Raw genomic sequence first — 17,292 nt, 5'->3', positions numbered from 1 at the left:
CAAAGACTGATGTTAGGACAAGCTATGAGGACCCTAGAATGCCCGTGCAGAAAGAGGTCCACTAAGGCACACAGCCTGAGGCTCGGACCGAGACTGCTAGGTGGGCTCCCTCACGCTGCACTGAGCCTCAAACCTTCTCCTGACTGGGAAATTCGGTGTTCTTTCCATTACACCAAACTGAGAGGTGAACATCAAAGCAATCAGTTTTGTCAGTTCTGTGACCTCGGTGAAACACGGGTGTGGTGACTTTCAGGTTTCCAGCATAAGATAATATTTGTGAGTCCTATGTTCCATTGTCTGTATTTCTGCCTCTCCAGTCCATGGAACACCTGTTAGGGGCACTGTGAACATAGGACACTCAGCCGATGTCCCTTATCTTGCCCGGGTTGCTTCCCTGGAGAAGTTGCTAAGCAAACTTCTACCTTGATCATCTTATGAGAAGACGTAAAGTGACATAAATTAGGTTTTAACATAGCTGTATCCTTATAAATCATAGTTTTTGCTCCCCATTTAGACTACAATTCTCCTTGTCCATATGAACACGCTTCATGTCATCACCATTCTCAAAAACCTCCATGGATTCCCATCTCAGAGTAAAAGCCAAAGACTTAAAATGATCTCCAAGGCCCTGTCGCCCGGCTCGTTACCTCCCCAGGCTCCTGTTCATCTCATCGCATGGCATTTCCACTGGCTCTTCCACCTGGTATCTGTACAGCTTTCTCTTTAACCTCCTACACTTAAAATTACACCCCACCAACACTTCTAGCCCTCTCCCCTGCTTTAGTCTTCTACTTAGCATGGGGTCTATTTTACTCATTTATCCTTCTGCTCCAGTACAATGGAAGCTTCTTCCATTAGGGCTGAGTTAACGTCTGTTTTAGTCACTCTTGAATCCTCAGGGCCTGGAACTGAGCTTAGCAGATAGCAGACATGCTCTCAGCATTCAACAATTGAAAGAATAAAAAAAGGATCTGTTTATTTCTACATCTTTCTTTACCCTTATTTCATCCTTTTCCTCTCAGTGAAAACAGGCTCCCTATTCTCCAGTCATCCCTTCCCATCTCCTCTCTTTCCAGCCCTCTAGCACAAATCCGCATATTTTATAATGAGACAGCATTATTGAGCACCTCTTCTGTACCAGGGACAATGTTCAATGATTTCTTATATACTTTTGAGGTAAATACTACCAGTATTTAAATTTTTCACATTAAAAAACCAAGGATCACAGAGATAAAGTGAACTTGCCCTAACTCTCACAGCTTATAAATGGTGAACTCGGGTCTCTGGCTCTGGAACTAGCATATTTAACCCTCTGCATGAGCCTGTCCTATAGCAGGAGTCTGTCGCGCTCTCTCTAGCAGTTACGAGCTCTAGATTTTCCTCACCTCTTTATCTTGGACTCATATTCTATCTTCTGTTTGGTCATTTCCTGTTTCAGGCTGGACACTAAACTGTGCAGTGCACTGTGGTTGCTGGTGTTGTTGCCCACAAATGTCTCGCTGTTGTCGCTGCTGCTGGTGGCACGACTACTTCGACCTCCCACACTCCTCCGGTCACTTTTGTTTTCATAGTCCCCAGGGTGGGAAAGATCGTCCTGTGGGGGCCCATCCAAAATAGGGTCTTCAAAGTTCCCACCATAAAAGTCTTGTTCCGGGCAGGTGGTGGTGGAGGAGCGACAGGAGTTGGAATTCTCTGGGAGGGAGATTTCACAGGAGGATGTGGACCAGGTGGCACTGTCAACACTCTGTTTGTCATCAAGACTCATCATGGAAAACTGCTGATGGACGTTATCATAGGTGGAGAGCCTGTTGTGCTGACCTGACTCTCCTGCTTGTTCCTTCTGCTTGTTGTCTCTCAGGGTCACATAGCCGTTGGGCAGCCAGCTCATGCTGCGACCATTCATGGGGTTCCCAAGTGTGTCAGTGTTTAAAACGCCCATTCTCACCGTTCCATTCTGTACACTGTGGGTGCCCATTTTGGTACCAGACCCCTTCAGTGAAGAGGTCCTTCTGGCCTGTAAGCTCCCATTAGGCGTGGTTTGGGTTTTCTCAATACCTTCTGCATTACTGTTGCTGAAGGACCCATTGGTGACAATCCCACTGCCCTTATTGAAGGCAGGATTCTTTTTGACCATAGGAGGGGGGCTCCTAGAGACATCCAGCTTGTGAATGCTGTTCCTTGGGCTGTTGGTTTTGCTGCCAGACAGGGCTGTGGGGGATCCATTATCCACGCCACTTCTCTGGGGAGACTCGGACTTGTCCCAAGAGCACTGCCTACCAGGACTGTCCTTGGTATTATTGTTCTCTTTGTTCTGTAGTTGACCCATAGTGGCTTTCTTCTGAATTTCATTGTTGTTGTTGCTCACTCCATCTTGGGGCTTGCTTTGCAGTTCTGCATCTTTGGGGAAAAGGTGATCATGTTCACTAATCATCACTGACATCAATTGCTGGACCACCACGGTGCCTGGAATTGCATAGAAAATGAAGTAGTATGAGTCAAATAGTTTTGATTTATCTCCCATTTTGAAAGTGACTCTTAAGGAACCACATTCAGGTGAACATTCAGAATTATTATTAACAGTGTTGAACTACATTCTTCATGATGATAATAGCAATAGAAGCTAAATTTTTTTGAACATTTACTATGTGCCATGAACTGTACCAAGCATTTTACTTTTGTTAGTTTAGATTTTAAAATGAATCTGTAAATGGGTAGTTATTATCATTTTTGTATTGAAAGTTTAAATAACTTGATTAAAGTCACAAAGCTATTAAGGAGCTGACTCAGGGCTTGAACCCAGAGTTAGCTAGTTCCAAAGACCCAGCTCTTAATCATTACACAACATCCTTGCAAGTTAGACATTTAATTATGAGAACTCTTCCTCAGAAAGAGGTCACTATGACCTCTCATTTGACAATTGCCCCAAACGATCAAGACATTTTAGTGGCATCACTAAGTGAAACCATATTGTCTGTCTTTGAGAATTGTCTGTCTACAAGGCAATAAAGTTCCATATGACTTTTGTTCACTAGTCAAAAGCTTCAGGGCATTTGAAGTGACATCAGCCAGAATGGTGTAATAAGGACCTTCAAAAATCTTCTTCTCCGTAAAAGCAATTGACAAAAAATGTTCTAAATCAACATTTTCAGAAATATGGAACTTAACTAAAGGCTTGTTGCTATCTGGAGAGTGTTTATACAAGAGAAATGGTTGAATCTCAGTAAGAACAGCAAGCTCTGTGATATTTTAACTTTTCCTGTTTCCATCTTCCTCTCCCTAGCTATGCAATTGCCTTGAAAACATCCCAACATCCCACAATCACAGTGGTAACCAGCAGTCTGGAAGCCCCTGGAATAGGGAGAACAGGGTTAGAACTCCTTTAAAGCACCATTCCCAGGGTATTTTCATTGTTTGACCTGTTTAGTAGTTGCCGGGAAGACTCAAATAATGAGGCTTGCCTTCATTTTATCTGACTAGGAATTTGACCAGTATTAACAGCATTTTTCTCAGAGTTATGCATCAAATACAATGTAGGGCTTTTTAGTTTAACATCATGATTGCCTGAAGCAGTGAATAACAGTTGGGGCAAACAACAGACTAACCAAAAACCTTTTTTAAAAAGTTTGAGGAATGGGATTTCCATAGGAGATTTTAAAGCTCTGATATATTCCTAGGTATCTAGAAGACTACATGCATGCTTAGGGTTATGTGCATGTCCAAGGCTGTGTATATGCTTGGGAAGAAACGGAGAAGTCCCTGGTCTCTAACCTCTGGCTGATTTTGAGACTCTGCACAAGCAAGAATTGAAGGCTAAGGCAGAGTTGTAAATTGCTTGGCTGAGTGTTAGAGGTTTGCCTTAACATGCACACAGAGCCCTTCGGTAAAGAATGTGAGACTTATCAATGGGATGTAAAGTACGGCATAGAAATATAGTCAAAAATATTGTGATAACTATGCATAGTGCCAGGTGGGTACTAGACTAATCGTAGGGAATCACTTCGTAAATTATATAAATGTCTAATCACTATGTTGTACACCTGAAATTAATATAAATATAAAATAATATTGAATGTCAACTCTGATTGAAATATTAAAATAAAAAAAAATTTAAATAGGAAGCTTATTGGTTCTAGGCATGTAGAAACTTCTAGGAACCAAGTAGGAACTTCAGTGACCACATATGGCAAAGATTATAAGCTTTATAAAATTAGTTCAGAAAAATAACTAAACAAACAAATAACAAACTCTGGTGAGGGGAAGAATCTGATATCCTGAGTTCTGACATTATTATATTATTAAAAAGTCTAGTTTTCAACAAAAAATTATGCAATATGCAAAGCATAAGAAAGTATGGTCCATTCATATACAGAAAATAAATAAATAAACAGACTCTGAGGAAGCCCAGACATGGTATTCACTAGACAATGACTTTAAATAAGATATTTTAAATGTGTTCTAATAACTAAAGGAAACCATATTTAAAGAAAGCAAAGTATAGTGAGAACAATATCTAGCCAATATGTAGATAGAAAGTATAAAAAAGAACCAGGAAATATTCTGGAGCTGAAAGGTACGATAACGGAACTTAAAAAATAAATAAATCAGTAAAGAGGATCATCATCAGATTTGAGTAAGCAGAATAAAGAATAAGCATACCCAAAGACAGGTCAAATGAGGTTACCTGGTCTAAAGAACAGAAAGGAAAAGAAATGAGGAAAAATGAACAGAGTCTCAGAGACCTGTGGGATATCATTAAGCTTATGCACAATGGCAGTCCCAAGAAGGAGAAGAAAAAGAGAAATGAACAGAGAGAATATTTCAAAAAATAGCTGCTGGAATCATTCCAATTTGATGAAAAACATGAATACATATATCCAAGAAGCTTAGCAAATTCCAAGTCAGACAGATGCAAAAGAATCCAAACCTATACCCATCATAGTTAAACTGTCTTAAACCAAAAACGGAGAACCTTAAATGCCCAAGAGAGAAGCAATTTATGTACAAAGGATTTCCACTAAGAGTAACAGCTGGTTTCTCATCATTTCTCATTGTTAGAGGAAATGGGATGAAATATTCAAAATGTTGAAAAAAAATACTGTCAAGCAAAAATTCTATATCCAGCAAACTCATGCTTCAAAAACGGAGAAGAGATAAAGACATTCCTAGATAAACAAAAAAATGAGAGAATTTGTCACTAGCAAATCTGCTCTATAAGAAATACTAAAGCTTCAGGGCATTTTAAAGAAGACCTTCAAGAAAGGAACTAATTCTTTTACCCAGATGAAAATACTATGGTTCCCATTTGATCCTCATATTTTTACTATGCACTGTAAAGTATGAATTAGAAATCAATATCTTACAAATTTCAGACCGTAAAAAAAATTCAAACAATATTGGATAAAAATAATTTACTATTAAAAGCAGTAATTTATTTAAAATTTAATGGTTTTATCAAGTTTATAGTATATTAGCCAAAACCACATATTTTTGTGTACTCACTGACTTACCAGGTGAGCTCCCACCCTTTAAAACTGGGTGCCACTATTAACTGGGCTTCTAAACTAATTTCCTAACTTGGGGGGCCTCAATCTCCCTAAAAATCTTCTTAAGTATTACTTTTATTCATCTACCCACAATAAAGCAGTATAGGCTAATGCAAACAAACAGAAATCATCTTTGCTTTGGCTTGAACTGTATTGATTTATGTGTTAGCTCTGTTTATATCATGTTCAAAGCTCCTAACAGTGATCTCTGATAAATAAATATAGGGAAACAACTTCAATTTTAGTTGGTAAATATAGTTTCTACATAAAATTCTTAACACATGAGATTTGGTAAGAAAAATTGGACACTAATTTTTCCTACTGCAGTTTCCTACTGAAACAGCTGCTAATTGAGTGGCTGTCAAACTAGAAGCCCGATCTGAGGCGAGGCCACTCTCCAGCTTAAAGCATCACCTAGGCAAGATTTGACTTAGAATTGAATTCCAATCAAATTTTGAATAGAAAAAAATGTGTTATATCTATATCTTGCACATTTCTTCTGTAATGACTCAAAACTTATACTTAAAACATGAATTTGCAATGGGCTAAGTCTGATGCTGGATCGGTGTTGCTCAAATATTAATATTGATACAAATTACCTGGACATTCTGTTAAAATGTAGGTATTAGGTGGGGCATAAGATTTTACATTTTTAACCAGCTCCCAGATGACACCAGCACTAATGGAATAGTGGCACTGGCACCAACCGGAAGCTTCACAATGTCAGGACCCACGGTGGGCCTTCTGGATCAGAGTTTGCATTCTAACGAAAACACTGGGTGACCCCTGCATGTGTTAGAGTTTGAGAAACACCATGTTGGAAATGTTTTACATACATCTTCTAAATTAAATTTCTCAAAAGACTGTGAGATAGGACTTAATATTTCTTGGATGAGAAAATTGAAGTTCAGAGAGGTTAAGCTTTTTCTCAAGTCCACAGAGGCAATAGGTGACCAAGATGAAATTTGATGCTTCATCTTCTTACTCCAAATTGTGTTTCTGTCCTGTTATATTTCAGTTATTACTGCAGTAATAGTAAGCAAATATGATGTTGTTCTAAATAAGAAACGAAATAAAAGACAACTGTCTATTGAATCATTAATTATTACAGAATTGTGGAAGAAAAAAAGACTGAATGAAATTAATCGTATTAGATAACCATCTTTCCTCCTTTAGTAATCTCTGAATTTGTCATCTTATTTTCAATGCATGTAGCAGTGAGTCAGATGAAAAGATTTTGGTATTGTTAAAGTGGCTGTCAACACTGTCACCATTATGTACTGTGTTTGAAGACACATGCACTTAGTTCTATTTTACTGTTTTCTCTTATGACAGGCACAGTTTTAAATGTTAGCAGCCTCTATTATATATGATTCTGCCTAGTACTTTGGAAAAATGGAGCTTTTTCCCATCACTGGAATATTAACATTTGAAGCAGCGCTGCTTTCCATCATAGCTGTGAACTGTGTGGGACATTTAATTAATTGAAAAGTGACATCCCCAAGGTCTCTATGATGAGTCTGTGAACAGCCATGCCTAAGTGTTCCTGCCACAATTACAGAGTGAGTGTCAGCGTCCTAGAGATTTAGAAATCTCTTCTACCTTGGGAAGCTTTGCTTTTATCTAGTATCCAAGATAATAAATGACAATAGTTTCTTGTAAAGGAACTTTCTTTCCATTTTTATAGCCATTTAGGACAGACTAGCTTGGTAGTAATGATGAAGTGTGTGTCACTATGTGCCTTTTTTTTTTTCCTTTTTATTTCCCCTTCTCTGTCATTCTCTCTCTTAGAATGCTAACGAGAAATATGAAACCCAAATAATGAGGCCAGAGTGGTTATAATCACCAGCCTATTCTGAGGAGTCCAAGCAGATTCAGAAGTCCCACTGGCTACACAATCCAGCAATTCTTCCTGCTCATATAATTTTCATAGAGTTTGAATTTAAATACTATATTATAGGCATTTTTCTTCATAGCTTTGCATAAGAATTCTATTTTTCTTTAAAGGTACTCAGGCACTTTAAAATACACTTATATACACATACATATTATAATATATATATGCATATATATAATACATGTATATATATGTATATATTTATATACGTTATGTTTATATGTGGCAGGGTTCTACGGAAATGCAGTTTTAATTTGTATTTTTGTAAAGAATAACCTTATAACTGTCATATTGCACATGTGCAAATATCTGTAAGATATATGGTGATTTTTGATAAATGACAGTCCTGGAAACTCCACATAATCATAAATATTAAAAATTCGCTTGTGTCCCTTTGTGTCTAGGCATTACTCACTCAGCATAATACACTTATTTATGTTGTTGCATGTATTGGTAGTTCATTCTTTTTATTGCTGAGTAGTATTCCATTATATGTTTGTATCATGGAATTGAGACCTGGCATGATCCAAACAAATTAAGACAACAGATGAAATTATTTTGCTGCTCCATTTCCCCTACTCTTTTAAAAAAAAAACCTATTTTTCTACTTGTGCACCCATCTCTTGCAAATATTATCACTGTATTTAGAGAAAATTACTTTTCTCATTGGGTATCAGGTTTCTTACAGACAAAAAGAAGCAAGGGAGGGACTCATTGAAATGGTGTTCTTCAGTGTCCTAGGAAACTCAGAGCTTAGGATTCTACTTCTTCCCAGAGCAACTTTGCTTTCTTCTGTTGAAAATATGGGCAGGGAGGGGAAGGGTGGACTATGTAATTTTTAAAGGATGTCTTCTAAAACAACAACAAGAGTTAAAACATAAACAAAAAGACAAAACAAGCAAGCAAACACTGACTTCTAGGAAGATGGTGATAACATAGTATTGATGCTTTCCAAATCCCCACATAAAAACAGAGCAACTAGTTAGCAAACTCCAAAAGTCGTGGACCACATTCACACCAAACCTAGGTGACAAGGTAACCTCCCAAACCTCCAAATACAAGTAGTTGAAGACGAATCCCCACTGCCACTAGGCATGCACGGTGTTGGTGTCTGTGTGAGAAGAAATGGGAGGAAGCAATGGGGTCTTTAATGGGCCTGAGAACGGAGAATCCCCAAAGCATAGGTATTCACTGGAAAATGCAAAGGGCTACTTTAGGAATAGTAGGTGAAATTGGGAGGGAGTACTCCTTGTCCAATAGAGGTGATCTATAGTAAAGTCATCTAGCCCCACTGAACTCTCAACACTGACCAGTCAACAGTCCCTTCTAGATAGGGGTCCACAAGGAAGGGACAACTGTTGGGAATGGAATCAAAATCTAGAAGGACTAATTCAATAGAGATAAAAGAAAGGGGAGGTTTAATTAAAACCAAAGGCTGGAACAAAGCTGGTTCATCTTAGAAAGCAAGCTGGCATATTTCGTAGCACTATGTGAAAAACAGAAGATTGGGCTCTATGAAGTCAGAGAAGCTAAACTGAACGTTGATTGGATATTTTACATATGCCTGGCTAATGATAACATGTCATTTGGAGAATTCATTGAGTTATGCAGATACTCCAATGTTGGTACATTTAGTTCTAGAGTATCAAAAACACATCTGTTAATATCTACACAATCTCACCAGAACATTGGTTAAATATTAAGAAGCTGTCAAGCTCAAGGTGTTAGGTATAAGTTTTTCACATGAAAGTTCAAATTTTATCAATGGCAACAAATACTGGCAGTTATTTTTCTTAAAGGTTAACTTAGCACAGTTTTGAGAACCTGTCTGCCAAATGCTCGAGTATGACGAACTATAGTTTGTGCATTGTTCTTTTAAGTAAACATCAAGTTCCATAAGAAAGCAGTTAGTACAGCTCTCAACTCAAATAATCATACGAATGTTTTAAGCCAATTATTGCATTACTTTAAAATAGTATGTAGAAGAGTGTTTTATACATAGAGCTCATCTCTCCACCAAAATGTTTAAAAAATGCATTCTCAAGGTTGGGGATTTAATACAGTTATTATTTTTACTATTCAACAGAACATTAAGTAAAATTGACTTTTTTCCCAATTGCCAGTGCATGGTAGTGAGGAATATAATGGTGCTAGCGGAATTTGGCACCACTGTCTTGATTCATACCAAGGTGCTAATTTTTTTTTTTTTTTTTTTTTTTTTTGCCCATCATTGCTTTTGTACCATCAGTGCAAGTGTCAACATAGTGAAAGGGTAAAAAAAAAAACTTAATATTATTATGAAGCTATATTTGAACTCATGGACCTCCTAAATGGACCACATTTTGAGAACCACTAGACTTTGGAGACATCAAAATGAGGACCTGTCGTGATCATTAAATGCAGTTACAGTTGGAACTAAGACTAGATAAGAACTAAAAGGGAGAGAGTATAGTAGATAATGGGTATACATGCTGACAATATAGACATAGTATACATATAAAAATAAAAGGAGAATGAGAAGAACATATGTAAACAGTTTTTAAATGTTTGCAATATCCATACTGGTGTTAGTAGTATTAATATTGTTATCCTGAGACTATTATGAGTTTGATGAGAGATAGAGCAAATGATTATTTATGAGATATTCTAATTCTATCATCTCCAATGTTTTTGAGAACGAGGATATCCATTTGGAAGATAAGAGATAAAACTATAGTAGAGAAAAGAATGAAAAAAAAATTTATAGTCATGATTTTGAATTGGAAGTATAGTGTGAACTTGTGACACACTTTTTCTTTAATGTGTGTGTGTGTGTGTGTGTGTGTGTGTAGTGTAGTGTATGTAATATGTACAAACATCTGTAGGCAGGCGTTTGTATCTATCAGCTTTGTCTACTGAAAGACCTAGAAACAATGACCAAACCAGTATCAATGAGCATCACTAGTACCTACATTTTGATCTTGAAATATCATTTCCCATTAAACAAATTTTTTAGAAACTAGACTCTGGAAATTGACTGATTATAGGTTAGGGGCACGAAACTCAATATGAGCCTAGGAAATCCTGACATACTAAAAAGAAAGAAAGCTATCCAAAACTATTCGGATCATGTCAAAAGGACTCAGGAGGCAACTTGAAGTAACTTCCACTAGCCAAAACAGGAAACGATAATTACAAATAATTACAAAGAATAATAATTACAATGCACTGACCCATGAAATATATTTAAATACATGAGTTCATAATAATATTTGTAAAAATGGTGTTAATAATGATATTTGTAATAGGAAGAAGGAGAAGAAGGAGGAGGAGAACTCACTTTTAGAGGATAAGAATTTATTTCATTATTTTTTAAAAAAAACTAATAAATAAAGGGAAAGACTCAAGCAGCATTTATCCTGCTTTTTATTTATGAAAGTTACCATTGCATTACTAAGTAGTAAATGAGAAGAGATTTTTTAAATAAAGAGCATTCCACTTAAGTTAAAAAATATAATGCTACAACATAGATGACCATTGGAGACATCACGCTAAGTAATATAAGCCCATCACAAAAGACAGATACTGTGTAATTACACTTATACGAGGTATCTGGAGAAATAAAATCACAGAGACGAAAGTAAAATAGGGTAAAAAGGGGGTGGCGTGAGGGAGGAGGAGGTGCTGTTGTTTAATAGGTGCAATTTCAGTTTTGTAAGATAAAAAGAGTTATGGAGATGGATGGTGGTGATGGTCGCACAGCAATATGCATGTAATTAACACCACTGAACTGTACACCTAAAAATGGTTAAGATGACAAATTGTATGTTTCGTGTATTTTATCACAATAAAAAATTGGGAAAAAGTTTTAGAATTAGAATATCACCATTTCGCCTTCAAGTGAGTTGATAGTTTTAAAAATTGTACTAAGATCACAAAAAAGAGAGAGAATCAGATAATATAATCCATAGCTTTGTTATGGATATCAAACATGAATTTGATCCAGGTCCTAATTTTAGAAAATAGAGGGCAGAGAAATATGTTAAACTGCATTATGAATATGTAATCAACAGAATCCAGGCCTTCGGAAAGTCTATAAGTCAAATAACTTAATTTTTCAACAGATAAATTTCAGAGATCCTGTACATTCAGAGACTTAAAACATCAAATAAAAGATTAGTAAAGATTAAATGTAACGTCTAAAGAAGTCCATTTAGTTAAAAAAAACTACTAAGAAATGCAAGGAAATTACTGATACGAATGTCTGGGTAGTAAGGTGGAAGGTAGCACAAGGAAAAGCTTTTGGGATGCCTATAAAATTATATTTCTTGATCTAGGTGGTGACTTCTGAAGTGTCTTACTTATAATAATTCATTAAGGTGTGTGTGTATGTGCGTGCACGTGTGTGTGTGTGTGTGTGTGTGTGTGTGTAGTGGTGGTGGTTTTCTATATTATATGTATATGTTTTATTTTATAATAAGAGAAGGTTTTTAGAAAACAATGGACCAAAGTATCTTTTAAGCTTCTTGTATTTTCACATCTTGTATTTTCTAATGTCTGCTAAACTCTTCAGGTAGAAATTAAGTCTTCTAGATAAACTATTCTATTGCCAAAATGTGATGTTCAATTTATATTGCCCTCAATATTCAACAAAGGAAATTAAGCTGAGTTGATGCAGGCAAACATTTAAATGCTTTATTTCTCATAAGACACAGAGAAATGAAAATCTTAGAATTTTAAAGAAAGGAACAGTACCAGGGAGGTATTTTGTTCGAGACAAAGAAACTCAGAATGAAACTGAAAATATTCTTTCTCCTTCTCTCATCCCTCATAGATTCTTAAATGTTCGATTAGAACAATTTGCAGAAAACAATGTGCCACTAATAGCAACAGGGAAGAAAGGTACTCAGGCAGTAAGGTCTTCTGGAAATAAATAGAAGTAGCAGTTCCGTTACTGTGGATAAGAATTTGAGGCTTTTTGTAACTTAGAAAGTAAGAATTCCTTCATGTTTCATCCCACAGGTAAACAAGTAACATTGTCTTATAGAAGATCATATTTTTCTCCCTCTTGAAATCAGCCAAATAAAACCAAAATTAATAAAAACATATTACCTTAAAATGGTAATTTTTGACTTTTCTGAAAATTGTATTGGACTCAAAAATTGAACTTGATTTTTCCAGTTTCTGCATAATGGAAGTTTCATTTATTCTTGTAAGGCTATTGAGGAAGCACGTAGTAAGTTATTATGTTTAGTAAACTGAAAAAAAAAAAATGCCTGACTCGCAAAGAAAACATTTGCATTTGAAAAGCTTGAGTCAATAAAGAGTTATCAATGATTCACCTATTTCCCTAGTTTGCTCAGTAGGTTCAGGCCAACAAAGAGACAGTTATCATGGTGAGAGTATAAGACTATTATTTACTTACCCTCCATGATAGTCAAAGGATCTTCCACTTTGGGGCGCAGGATATTAGGGCCAAAGACAGTGGCCAGGTTCTGAACACTCATTTTGTTAACTCCCGAATACGATTGTACTTCATCCAAAAACCTGTTGGGTGTAAGCATGAGGTCAAATTTGTCAATGGCATAAACAGGTCTTTGGGAAATATTTATGACATGGAGCATGTTCAAAAATGATTATGAAGATAACATTATTTAGAAATTCAAACATCTTTCAATTAAATGTGAAGAAAATATGTTTTAAATAATTAAGAATTAAACTTGAGGCATGATATACAATATCATCCCTGGCCTGGCTTGGTTTCCTCTGGCAGTCATAGGAATAAGTGTTTGAATAATGCTATTATGGACTTGAGATTTGAGACTATGGTTTCCCTGCCAACCCTCAATAACATATTAAATATATATATATATATATATACACACACACATATATATATGTGTGTGTATATATATTTGTAATATATATATATATATAATATATATATATTCAATTTGAGAACTATAAATAAGATCATCTGGTATAATCCCTTATTTCAGAGAGGAGGAATCAACCCTCTTTGTGGAGTAATTTGTGAGCTTCAAATTCATAGTCTGCTAAAAAATGAGATCAAACATGATTTAAATTAAAACCTCAGTTCTACTGACATGAAAAATTATAAGCACAAATTGTTCAAATTTATTAGATGCTAAAGAATAAGAGGCATGAAACAATCCTTTCCCTGAATGATTTTAGTAGGAGGGATTGATTTTGTAATTTCAGGCTTTTTTCATTCCTTATCACCTTCTTTATTTCTACAAGAATTTCTATGCTTCAAGAGCAGTTAAGTTTTTCTACTGTAGAGATAAAGACTCTCAATACAGTTCTCAAGTATGCCTTCTGCTCTTTTCTTAAAGAAAATGTAACCTTTTTACTATCCACTACAATAGCTTGAACTGGTTCGAAATCGCGGTATGGAAGACTTGCATGTTAATAAGTCTATGCTATCAGTAAAACTATTTCTTGCTTTTTCAAATTCTGAAGCCTAAGGTTTTGTTTGCTTCCTAAACATAACCATCACCATAAAATTATAGTAGGAGGTTTTGGAATTCCTACTCAGTCGCAGTTGACAGTGAACTCCACAGTGTCTCACAATAGTCTTAACTCTAGTCTGCTGAATATTTATCTAATCACGCACGACACAAAAAGCATACATGAATGATGTATTGTACTGAATTAAAAATTTGAATTTATTTTTAAATGGACCGGGAAGCTATCATTTAAGACACTGAAGTAGTACCAATCATCAATCTCTTCAGTTAAATTTAATATGTTTCAATTTAACATGTTTGGCTTTTTTTCCCTACATTTGGTTTCTTAAACAGGGGCACAGACATGGCACATCCCATCCTAGGCTTTAAGTTAAATGTACTCACTGAGAGAGCTTTATCAGGTACAATTACCGTTCTAATAGAATGAATTACAAATGTCTTTTTAATGAGTCCTGAGGTGGAAAAGGAATGGAAAGAAACTAATATTTAGTATGCACTTACTATATACACATTAATCACTTACAAATATAATTTAACACTTAAAACAACTGTGTGAAATGTGTACTTTTACTACCATTTTCCCTATTAGGACTCTTATTCAGAGAGAATAAGAAAATTGCATAAAGATACATAAATAGTCAGTGGTAGAGTCTGGACTCCCAAGTAAATCATTCTCATGCTAAGGAACATGTTCCTTCTCTTAAAAATAGTACATGGTACATGTAAAAATAAATTTGATGAAAGTTCAAAACAACATAGCTTTAATATGTAAAGGCAAGAGAGACTTTAAAAATAACAAATTACAAAGTCACGCAATTTTAGTGCTCAAAGAAACTTTTGAGATCACCTTGTCAAACCTCTTAATTTTATAGAGGCCAACACTAGAGCTCAGAGCAGTTAAGTGGTTTTATTCATTGTCGAACATTAAATTAGTATCAGGCTAAATATAGTTTTGTTTTGTTTAGTTTTGTCTTTTAGACAATTCTTACCTGCAGATATACTTGAGGAGGTTGTAATTGACCACTGGCAAACTCTTCACCTGCTTTGCTAATTCCTTAACACCCTGAGTACAAAGAAGAAAATAAAAGTTATCTTTCTAGGTGTTGATTTTAGAATTAAAGCAAATGTGAAATGGATGTACAGCGTTGGGTTTTTTAATTAGTTTCACATATTATCAGCAAAGGATCCTATCCTGAAAACTTGCCATCATCACAGAGAGCATTTTAGAAATATTTTCTAAAGATGTAAAAGAATTTCAAATATCTCCATAAGTACTGTTTGTAGAGAAACAGATTTAAGTGAAGCCCATTTAAAATGTTTAACATTTGTTCACATTTGACTGAAAAGGGAAGATAGCCTCACTTATAATAAGGTTATCTGTGGGGGAAAAGTAGCTTTGACGTAGTGTGGGTCCTTTCCATTTTTAGCATGCCCCAAATATAGACAGACACACATCCACCAACAAATGAGTCTCTCAAGCCTGGTCATGTCTAGGATATATCATTTGGGGTGGGGTGGAAGGTTGGAAAGTCTGATCTTCCTGGAAACTCCACAAAGGGATCAACTGCTTTGTTTCTTCTCATTGTAGCCCTTCCTCTAAACTGTAAGTAAGCGGTCCCAGAAAAGCTAATCAATAATTGGGTTTGTTTCTCTCCCTGTAATGGGCAGGTAGTGAATATTTTAAGCTTTCTGGGACATATGGTCTCTGTCTCAACTATTCAACTCTTCTATTATAGCATAAAAAGCAGTCACAGACATCATATAACAAACGGGCAGCAATTTTGATAAGAATGCCAAGAAAATTCAATACAAAAAAGAATAGTCTTTTCAACAAATGGTGCTGAGACAACTGAATATCCAGATGCCAGAGAATGGCGCTGGACCCTTTCCTCACAGCATAAACAAAAATTAATGCAAGATGTAGCATACACCTAAATGTAAGAACTAAAGCTATACAAATCTTAGAAGAAAATATGAGAGTAAATCTTCATGCCTTTTGGTTAAACAAAGCCTTCTTACATCTGAGAGGAAAAGCAAAAGTGACAAAAGAAAAATAGATAAATTGGACTCTATCAAAATTAAAAACTTTGGTGTTTCACAGGACACTCATGAAGAAAATGAAGAGACAAACTACAGAATGGGAGAAAATATTTGCAAATCATATATATCTGATAAGGGACTTGTATCTAAACTATATAAAGAATTCTTACAATTCAATAATAACTAGACAAATAATCCAATTAAAAATAGGAAAATGATCGGAATAGATGTTTCTCCAAAGAAAAACACCAATAGCCAACAAGTATATGAAAAGATGTTTAAAATCATTAGCCATCAGGGAAATGCAACACAAACTTCAATGGTATACCACTTTACACACATTAGAATGGCTATATTAAAAAGAGAGAGAGAGAGAGATAAGAATAGGCAAAACGTAGAGAAATTGGAACCTGCACATATTGAATTTTAAATGGTGGAGCCTCTTTAGGAAACATAGAGTTACATATGGCTCAGCAATTCTACCTCCTAGGTATATATACCCAAGAGAAATTAAAACACATGTTCATGCCAAACTCTGTACATGGATGTTCATAGCAACTATTACCAATAATAGCCAAGCAGTGGAAACAACACACATGTCCTGCAACTGATGAATGGATAAATAATGGAATATTACTTGGAAATAAAAGGAATAAAGTACTGATACATGGTACAATGTAGATGAGCCTTGAAAACAGTAAAAGAAACCAGTCACAAAAGACATACTGAAAGATGCTATTTATATAAAATGTCCAGAATAGGAAAATTTATAGAGAAAGCCGATTAATTAGTTACCAAGAGCTGAGGAAGGACAGACATGGGGAACAGGTATGAAGTTGTTACGGGATGATGAAAATGTGCTAAATATTCTAAAATTAGGTACAGGTGATATTTGCACAACTCTGAGAATATACTAAAAAAGCACTGAATTCTACATTTCAAATGGGTGATTGTATAGTATCTGATCGTATTTCAATAAAGCTGTTCTTTAAAAAAAAAAATTAAGCAGTAGGTAAGATTTCTTAGGAGTCATTCTTTGAAGTGATTTAAGAGGCCTGCAACAAAAAAGGAAATATGAAGTCAGTCATCTACTTTGTTCACAAACTATTTGGCCTGAGATAGCACCACGAACTTTTAAGGGAGTGAAGTGGAAAAGAATGCTAATTTCATTTATTCGGCTACATACATTTTTCTTTTTGATGAGAGAAGGGGTTAAAAATGGGACCCGAGTTGCCAGTATCAAGTCTAAATGCCTGTGATGTTGATACTCACTCAGAATAGTGGAAAACAATCCAAACAATAGGACAAAGGGAAGTTTACAAATTAAAGACAAGGAACACTG

General features: G+C 35.6%; 1 protein-coding gene across 4 annotated transcripts in view; it reads right to left on the bottom strand.

Moving 5' to 3' along the window:
* The window catches only part of ARHGAP24 (Rho GTPase activating protein 24), a 436,021-nt gene that overhangs the window by 5,009 nt on the left and 413,720 nt on the right, over positions 1 to 17,292 (bottom strand). For all 4 annotated transcript variants that reach the window (XM_039845794.1, XM_039845797.1, XM_039845796.1 and 1 more), the window contains 3 exons: positions 14,900 to 14,973; positions 12,845 to 12,966; positions 1,386 to 2,463 (listed from right to left, as the gene is read on the bottom strand). In XM_039845794.1, coding sequence (XP_039701728.1) covers positions 1,386 to 2,463; positions 12,845 to 12,966; positions 14,900 to 14,973 — 1,274 coding nt within the window. The remainder of the gene's footprint in view (positions 1 to 1,385; positions 2,464 to 12,844; positions 12,967 to 14,899; positions 14,974 to 17,292) is intronic.

Source organism: Pteropus medius, unplaced genomic scaffold, assembly GCF_902729225.1.
Source record: "Pteropus medius unplaced genomic scaffold, Ma_sr-lr_union100, whole genome shotgun sequence".
Taxonomy (NCBI): domain Eukaryota; kingdom Metazoa; phylum Chordata; class Mammalia; order Chiroptera; family Pteropodidae; genus Pteropus; species Pteropus medius.
This window is presented reverse-complemented; position numbering and strand designations above follow the sequence as displayed.